The sequence below is a fragment of the Aegilops tauschii genome, chromosome 2 (assembly GCF_002575655.3).
Source record: "Aegilops tauschii subsp. strangulata cultivar AL8/78 chromosome 2, Aet v6.0, whole genome shotgun sequence".
Classification (NCBI taxonomy): Eukaryota; Viridiplantae; Streptophyta; class Magnoliopsida; order Poales; family Poaceae; genus Aegilops; species Aegilops tauschii.
This window is the reverse complement of record NC_053036.3, coordinates 399,263,572-399,273,483: the sequence shown is the minus strand read 5'-3', so window position 1 is coordinate 399,273,483 and position 9,912 is coordinate 399,263,572. Positions and strand designations below refer to the sequence as shown.

Sequence of the window (9,912 nt, the reverse complement as noted above, 5' to 3'; positions counted from 1 at the left end):
CAACTGCAGTTGAGTAAACATGGCAACTGCATTTCATTAAACATGGCAACTGGAGTTCATTAAACATGGCAACTGTAGTTGAGTAAACATGGCAATTGCATAACATCTTTAATTGGCATTTTCATTCCATACCATCATGGCCAATGGAAGTACAATTCATTAAACATGGCAACTGCAGTTCATCAAATATGGCAACTGCAGTTGAGTAAACATGGCAACTGCAGTTGATTAAACATGGCAAACTGTAGTTCATTAAACATGACAACTACATATCATGGTTACTCTGTACTCGATGGCTACTTTCAAAAAATCATCATTTTCAAATAAGCTTTTCAACTGCATTGCATTCTACATGGCACCTACTACCTTCATGCTTGTGCAAATAAGATTGTAACACAACTGACTTACTTGTTAAAAATCTTGTTGGTGTATATCTTGCTCATCTGCCTCTCCATCGGTAAATACGTTAGCAATTTTGGCGGCTTGAGCGCGGTGTTTGCTTCTTGCTGTAGCTCAGATCCCAGTATTTTTTGTTGCAAAGCGGAGTATTGCTTGGCAAACTGCAGCAATGAGTTGCCAGGGCTCACGTACCGCTTCAAAACAGCATTGAACCCCTTGCTGTGCTGCGTAGTCTGCAGAAACGGGAAGAAGCACTCCATGAAGTAGGCCGACACCCAGTACATTCGCTTCTCCCACAGGCTAGCAAGCGTCTTGTTGTCTTGCACTTGATATGTTTCAATCATAGCCATCCAGCTCCTTTCAAACTCCTCCACCGTCAAGCTGTGGTCCACGCACAGCTCGAATGCACTGTGCAGCTCTGGACGGTTAGCAAAGAACGGTCCTAGCGTCTCCTCAGCCTTCTTTATAATGTGCCACCTGCAGTGCCTATGCACTGCCAACGGAAAGACCTTCTCTATGCCCGCATGCATGCTAAAATCCTGGTCTATTATTATGTTCATCGGAGCAAGTGCACCCATGCACTCCAAGAAGGTCTTGAACAGCCAAGTGTACCCATCCGTGTCTTTGTTCCGAACGAGCCCGCATCCGAACTGCAATGACTGACTGTGGTTATTTATTCCTATGAAAGGAGCACATGGCATCTGATACGCCCATTTTGCATCATGCTTTTCTATTGATATTTATTGCATTATGGGCTGTTATTACACATAGTGTCACAATACTCATGCCTATTCTCTCTTATTTTACAAGGTTTACATAAAGAGGGAGAATGCCGGCAGCTGGAATTCTGGGCTGGAAAAGGAGCAAATATTAGAGACCTATTCTGCACAACTCCAAAAGTCCTGAAACTCCACGAAAGTTATTTTTGGAAATAATAAAAAATACTGAGCGAAGAAAATACCAGAGGGGGCCCACACCCTGGCCATGAGGGTGGGGGGCGCGCCCTACCCCCTGGGCGCGCCCCTGCCTCGTGGGCCCCCTGGTGGCCCTACGGTGTCCATCTTCTGCTATATGAAGTCTTTCGTCCGAGAAAAAAATCATAAGCAAGCTTTCGGGACGAAACTCCGCCGCCACGAGGCGGAACCTCGGCGGAACCAATCTAGGGCTCCGGCAGAGCTGTTCTGCCGGGGAAACTTCCCTCCGGAGGGGGAAATCATCGCCATCGTCATCATCAACGCTCCTCTCATTAGGAGGGGGCCAATCTCCATCAACATCTTCACCAGCACCATCTCCTTTCAAACCCTAGTTCATCTCTTGCATCCAATCTTTGTCCCAAAGCCTCAGATTGGTACCTATGGGTTGCTAGTAGTGTTGATTACTCCTTGTAGTTGATGCTAGTTGGTTTATTTGGTGGAAGATCATATGTTCAGATCCATTATGCATATTAATACCCTTCTGATTATGAACATGAATATGATTTGTGAGTAGTTACGTTTGTTCCTGAGGACATGGGAGAAGTCTTGCTATAAGTAGTCATGTGAATTTGGTATTCGTTCGATATTTTGATGAGATGTATGTTGTCTTTCCTCTAGTGGTGTTATGTGAACGTCGACTACATGACACTTCACCATTATTTGGGCCTAGAGGAAGGCATTGGGAAGTAATAAGTAGATGATGGGTTGCTAGCGTGACAGAAGCTTAAACCCTAGTTTATGCGTTGCTTCATAAGGGGCCGATTTGGATCCATATGTTTCATGTTATGGTTAGGTTTACCTTAATACTTTTGTTGTAGTTGCGGATGATTGCAATAGGGGTTAATCATAAGTGGGATGCTTGTTCAAGTAAGAACAGCACCCAAGCACCGGTCCACCCACATATCAAATTATCAAAGTACCGAACGCGAATCATATGAGCGTGATGAAAACTAGCTTGACGATAATTCCCATGTGTCCTCGGGAGCGTTTTTCGTTCATATAAGAGTTTGTCCAGGCTTGTCCTTTGCTATAAAAAGGATTGGGCCATCTTGCTGCACTTTATTTACACTTGTTACTTGTTACTTGTTACAAATTACCTTATCACAAAACTATCTGTTACCGATAATTTCAGTGCTTGCAGAGAATACCTTGCTGAAAACCGCTTGTCATTTCCTTCTGCTCCTCGTTGGGTTCGACACTCTTACTTATCGAAAGGACTATGATAGATCCCCTATACTTGTGGGTTATCAAGACTCTTTTCTGGCGCCGTTGACTGGGAGTGAAGCACCTTTGGTAAGGAAAAATTTATATAGTGTGCTGAAATTTACTGTCACTTGCTACTATGGAAAGTAATCCTCTGAGGGGCTTGTTCGGGGTATCTTCACCCCGACCAGTAGAGCAAAGAGTTGCTCCTCAACCTACTGAACCTACTGAAAATGTTTACTTTGAAATTCCTTCGGGTATGATAGAAAAACTGCTAGCTAATCCTTTTGCAGGAGATGGAACATTGCATCCCGATTTACACTTAATCTATGTGGATGAAGTTTGTGGATTATTTAAGCTTGCAGGTATGCCCGATGATGTTATCAGGAAGAAAGTCTTCCCTTTATATTTGAAGGGAGAGGCATTGACATGGTATAGGCTATGTGATGATATGGGATCATGGGACTACAAGCGATTGAAATTGGAATTTCATCAGAAGTTTTATCCTATGCATCTTGTTCATCGTGATCGTAATTATATATATAATTTTTGGCCTCGCGAAGGAGAAAGCATCGCTCAAGCTTGGGGGAGGCTTAAATCAATGTTATATTCATGCTCCAATCATGAGCTCTCAAGAGAAATGATTATTCAGAATTTTTATGCTCGGCTTTCTCGTAATAATCAATCCATGCTCGATACTTCTTGTACTGGCTCCTTTATGATGAAGACTATTGAATTCAAATGGGATTTATTGGAAAGAATTAAACACAACTCTGAAGATTGGGACGTCGACGAAGGTAAAGAGTCAGGTATAACACCTAAGTTTGTTTGTGTTAAATCTTTTATGGATACCGATGTTTTCTGTGAATTTAGCACTAAATATGGACTTGACTCTGAGATAGTAGCTTCTTTCTGTGAATCCTTTGCTACTCATGTTGATCTCCCTAAGGAGAAGTGGTTTAAATATAATCCTCCCATTGAAGTAAAAGTAGTTGCACCTATTAGGGTTGAAGAAAAGACTATCACTTATAATGATCCTGTTGTTCCTACTGCTTACGTTGAGAAACCACCTTTCCCTGTTATAATAAAGGATCATGCTAAAGCTTCAACTGTAGTCAACAAAAGTAATATTAGGACACACAAACCCCCTGAGCAAGTTAAAGTTGAACCTAATATTGCTATGGTTAAAGATCTCTTGGCTGATAATATTGATGGGCATGTTATTTACTTCTGTGAAGAGACTGCTAGAATTGCTAAACCTGGTGCTAAAGATAAACATAGACCTGTGGTAGGCATGCCTGTTATTTCTGTTAAAATAGGAGATCATTGTTATCATGGCTTATGTGATATGGGTGCTAGTGCTAGTGCAATACCTCATTCTTTATACAAAGAAATTATGCATGATATTGCACCTGCTGAGATAGAAGAAATCGATGTTACCATTAAGCTTGCCAATAGAGATACTATTTCACCAATTGGGATTGTTAGAGATGTTGAAGTCTTGTGTGGGAAGGTTAAATATCCTGCTGATTTTCTTGTTCTTGGTTCCCCACAAGATAGCTTTTGTCCCATTATATTTGGTAGACCCTTCTTGAACACTGTTAATGCTAGGATAGACTGCGAAAAGGATACTGTTACTATTGGTTTGGGTGATATGTCTCATGAGTTTAATTTTTCTAAATTTCATAGACAACCCCATGATGAGGAATTTCCTAGTAAGGATGAAATTATTGGTCTTTCTTCTATTGCCGTGCCTCCTAATGATCCCTTAGAACAGTATTTGCTTGATCATGAAAATGATATGTTTATGAATGAAAGAAGGGAAATAGATGAAGTATTGTTTAAACAGGGACCTATTCTAAAACACAACCTGCCTGTTGAAATCCTAGGGGATCCTCCTCCACCCAAGGGTGATCCCATGTTTGAGCTTAAACCATTACCTGATACTCTTAAATATACTTATCTTGATGAAAAGAAGATATATCTTGTTATTATTAGTGCTAACCTTTCAGAGAAGGAGGAAGAGAAATTATTGAAAACTCTGAAGAAGCACCGTGCTGCTATTGGATATACTCTTGATGATCTTAAGGGCATTAGTCCCACTCTATGTCAACACAAAATAAATTTGGAGAAAGACGCTAAACCAGTTATTGATCATCAACGACGGCTAAATCCTAAGACGAAAGAAGTGGTAAGCAGGTATAATTTATCCAGTTGCTGATAGTCAGTGGGTAAGTCCTGTCCATTGTGTCCCTAAGAAGGGAGGCATTACTGTTGTTCCTAATGATAACGATGAATTGATTCCGCAAAGAATTATTATAGGTTATAGGATGGTAATTGATTTCCGCAAATTAAATAAAGCTACTAAAAAGATCATTACTCTTTGCCTTTCATTGATCAAATGCTAGAAAGATTATCCAAACATACACATTTTTGCTTTCTAGATGGTTACTCTGGCTTCTCTCAAATACCTGTGTCAGCTGATGATCAAGCAAAGACCAGTTTCACTTGCCCTTTCGGTACTTTTGCTTATAGACGTATGCCTTTTGGTTTATGTAATGCACATGCCACCTTTCAAAGATGCATGATGGCTATATTCTCTGACTTTTGTGAAAGGATTTGTGAGGTTTTCATGGATGATTTCTTTGTTTATGGATCCTCTTTTGATGATTGCTTGAGCAACCTTGATCGAGTTCTGCAGAGATGTGAAGAAACTAATCTTGTCTTGAATTGGGAGAAATGCCACTTTATGGTTAATGAAGGCATTGTCTTGGGGCATAAATTTTTTGAAAGAGGTATTGAAGTTGACAAAGCTAAAGTTGATGCTATTGAAAAGATGTCGTGTCCCAAGGACATCAAAGGTATAAGAAGTTTCCTTGGTCATGCCGGTTTTTATAGGAGGTTCATTAAGGACTTCTCAAAAATTTCTCGGCCTTTGACTAATCTATTACAAAAAGATATTCCTTTTGTCTTTGATGATGATTGTGTAGAAGCATTTGAAATACTTAAGAAAGCATTGATTTCTGCACCTATCGTTCAGCCACCTGATTGGAATTTACCCTTTGAAATTATGTGTGATGCTAGTGATTATGCTGTAGGTGCTGTTCTAGGGCAAATGGTTGACAAGAAATTAAATGTTATTCAATATGCTAGTAAAACTCTAGACAATGCCCAGAGAAATTATGCTACTACTGAAAAGGAATTCTTAGGAGTTGTTTTTGCTTGTGATAAGTTCAGACCTTATATTGTTGATTCTAAAATAACTATTCACACTGATCATGTTGCTATTAAATACCTTATGGAAAAGAAAGATGCTAAGCCTAGACTTATTAGATGCGTTCTCTTGCTACAAGAATTTGATTTGCATATTATTGATAGAAAGGGAGCTGAGAACCCCATTGCAGACAACTTGTCTAGGTTAGAGAATGTTCTTGATGACCCACTACCTATTGATGATAGCTTTCCTGATGAACAATTAGCTGTCATAAATGCTTCTCGTACTGCTCCATGGTATGCTGATTATGCTAATTACATTGTTGCTAAATTTATACCACCTAGTTTCACATACCAGCAAAAGAAAAAGTTTTTCTATGATTTGAGGCATTACTTCTGGGATGACCCACATCTTTATAAAGAAGGAGTAGATGGTGTTATTAGACGTTGTGTACCTGAGCATGAACAGGAACAGATCCTACGCAAGTGTCACTCTGAGGCTTATGGAGGACACCACGCTGGAGATAGAACTGCACATAAGGTATTGCAATCCGGTTTTTATTGGCCTACTCTCTTCAAGGATGCCCGTAAGTTTGTATTGTCTTGTGATGAATGTCAAAGAATTGGTAATATTAGTAGACGTCAAGAAATTCCTATGAATTATTCACTTGTTGTTGAACCATTTAACGTTTGGGGCTTTGATTATATGGGACCTTTTCCTTCCTCTAATGGGTATACACATATTTTAGTTGCTGTTGATTACGTTACTAAGTGGGTAGAAGCTATTCCAACTAGTAGTGCTGATCATAACACTTCTATTAAGATGCTTAAAGAAATTATTTTCCCGAGGTTTGGAGTCCCTAGATATTTAATGACTGATGGTGGTTCACATTTTATTCATGGTGCTTTTCATAAAATGCTTGCTAAGTATGATGTTAATCATAGAATTGCATCCCCTTATCACCCACAGTCTAGTGGTCAAGTAGAATTGAGTAATAGAGATCTCAAGTTAATTTTGCAAAAGACTGTTAATAGATCTAGAAAGAATTGGTCCAAGAAACTTGATGATGGATTATGGGCCTATAGAACTGCATATAAAAATCCTATGGGTATGTTTCCGTATAAAATGGTTTATGGAAAAGCATGTCACTTACCTCTCGAACTAGAACATAAGGCATATTGGGCCATTAAAGAGCTTAACTATGATTTCAAACTTGCTGGTGAGAAGAGGTTATTTGACATTAGCTCATTTGATGAATGGAGAACCCAGGCTTATGAGAATGCCAAGTTTTTTAAAGAAAAAGTTAAAAGATGGCATGACAAAAGGATACAAAAGTGTGAGTTTAATATAGGTGATTATGTGTTGCTATACAACTCTCGTTTAAGATTTTTTGCAGGAAAGCTTCTCTCTAAATGGAAAGGTCCTTACGTTATCGAGGAGGTCTATCGTTCCGGTGCCATAAAAATCAACAACTTCGAAGGCACAAATCCAAAGGTGATGAACGGTCAAAGAATCAAACATTATATCTCAGGTAATCCCATAAATGTTGAAACTAATGTTATTGAAACCGTGACCCCGGAGGAATACATAAGGGATACTTTCCAGAACGTTTCAGACTCCGAAAAGGAATAGGTACGTGGTACGGTAAGTAAACCGACTCCAAACAGTTCTAATGGAAATTTTTCTCCGTTTTGGAATATTTAAGAAAATAGGAAAATAAGAAGCAGTCTGGGAAGGACACGAGGCTTCCACGAGGGTGGGAGGCGCGCCCTACCCCCCTGGGCGCGCCCCCTGCCTCGTGGGCACCTCCTGCGCCCTCCGGACTCCGTTTTCTTGCACGATACTTCTTTCGGTCGGTAAAAATTCATTATATAATCTCCCGAAGGTTTTGACCACCGTATCACGCAAATATCCTCTGTTTTCGTTTCGAGCTGTTTTTCTGACAGATCTAGATCACCATGACGTCTCCAAGCGCCCCCAAGGACAAGTTCTTCGAGAAGGTCATCAACCCCTACCTCGCGGAGGTGCTGCAACACCCTCAAACCATTGAGATGTGTGATGGGTTGCTGCACATCCGCGATGTTGAGGGACCAAGGAGGACCGAAAGTGTGGAGACGAGGCTCGAAGCAATGGAACAACAAGTTTTCAAGTGCCAGGGGATGGTGGAACGTGGACTCAACGCCAACCACATGACGACCCGGAGTTCACCAACAACCACAAGCTGGATGCCAATAACATTGGGGAAACCATCCACAAGCTTCACGAGAAGATCGAGCATCTCCAAGCCCAAATCTATGACCTGCAAAACCAAAACTGTGAGTATGAATATAGATTCAAGAGGATGAGTTAGGCTGCAGATTTGAGGATCCCGGAGACTCGATCATCCTTCTATGATGGTGAGCCTATGCCTTGGAAGATGGACGACAAGCCCACATCATCAACAACTCCACCATCTTCTTCACCAGCAAAGGAGATATAATCACATGGGTATGGGCACTCCCCTTGGCAACTGCCAAGCTTGGGGGAGGTGCCCCGGTATCGTATCACCATCACACTCCTATCTTTACCGTTTTTCTTAGTTCGATACTTTTAGTAATATCTTGATCTAGTAGAATAAAGTTTTAGTATGATTTAGTTTTGAGTTTTGCTTTATGATCCCTCTATATAATCGAGTCCGTGAGCTATATAATAAAGATTAGTGTTGAGTCAAGGGCTTGATTATCTTGCAATGATCTTAAGGGAATAAAAGAAAGAGAAAGAATAAAAAGAAATAAAGAGATCATATTGATCTTATGGAGAGTAATGACTTCACATATAAAGAGTATGATGATTAAAAGTTGTTGAGAGTTGACAAACACAGTTTTGGTCATCGTTGCAATTAATAGGAAGTAATAAAGAAAGAGAGGTTTCACATATAAATATACTATCTTGGACATCTTTTATGATTGTGAGCACTCATTAAAATATGACATGCTAAAGAGTTGATGTTGGACAAGGAAGACAACGTAATGGGTTATGTTTTCTTACATCTAAAATAAAGTATATTGTCATGGATCATCCAACATGTTGAGCTTGCCTTTCTCCCTCATGCTAGCCAAATTCTTTGCACCAAGTAGAGATACTACTTGTGCTTCCAAATACCCTTAAACCCAGTTTTGCCATGAGAGTCCACCATATCTACCTATGGATTGAGTAAGATCCTTCAAGTAAGTTGTCATCGGTGAATGCAATAAAAATTGCTCTCTAAATATGTATGATTTATTAGTGTGGAGAAAATAAGCTTTATACGATCTTGTGATGTGGAAGAAATAAAAGCGACGGACTGCATAATAAAGGTCCACATCACAAGTGGCAATATAAAGTGACATTCTTTTGCATTAAGATTTCGTGCATCCAACCTTGAAAGCGCATGACAACCTCTGCTTCCCTCTGCGAAGGGCCTATCTTTTACTTTTATCTTCTACCCTTATGCAAGCGTCATGGTGATCTTCACCTTTCCTTTTTACATTTTATCCTTTGGCAAGCGCATTGTGTTGGAAAGATCCTGATATATATATCTAATTTGATGTAATTTAGCATGAGCTATTATTGTTGACATTACCCTTGAGGTAAAAGGTTGGGAGGCGAAACTATAAGCCCCTATCTTTCTCTGTGTCCGATTAAAACTCCGTAACCACAAGTATTGCGTGAGTGTTAGCAATTGTGAAAGACTAAATGATAGTTGAGTATGTAGACTTGCTGAAAAGCTCTTATATTGAATCTTTCTGATGTTATGATAAATTGCAATTGCCTCAATGACTGAGATTATAGTTTGTTAGTTCTCAATGAAGTTTCTGATTCATACCTTACATTGTGAATAGATTATTACTTGAGCATAAGAAATCATATGATAATATCCATATATGTTGCTGTTATAAGAATGAGCATGATGCCCTCATGTTCGTATTTTATTTTATCGACACCTCTATCTCTAAACATGTGGACATATTTATCATTCTCGGCTTCCGCTTGAGGACAAGCGAGGTCTAAGCTTGGGGGAGTTGATACGTCCATTTTGCATCATGCTTTTATATTGATATTTACTGCATTATGGGTTGTTATTACACATTATGTCACAATACT

General features: G+C 39.7%; 1 protein-coding gene across 1 annotated transcript; it reads right to left on the bottom strand.

Annotated features, from left to right (window-relative positions):
* Window positions 1-404: 404 nt before the first annotated feature.
* Window positions 405-977, bottom strand: LOC109737671 (protein FAR1-RELATED SEQUENCE 5-like). Its single transcript, XM_020296796.1, has one exon. The coding sequence runs from the start codon at window positions 975-977 to the stop codon at window positions 405-407; it is 573 nt and encodes a 190-aa protein (XP_020152385.1).
* Between the last annotated feature and the right edge of the window lie 8,935 nt (window positions 978-9,912).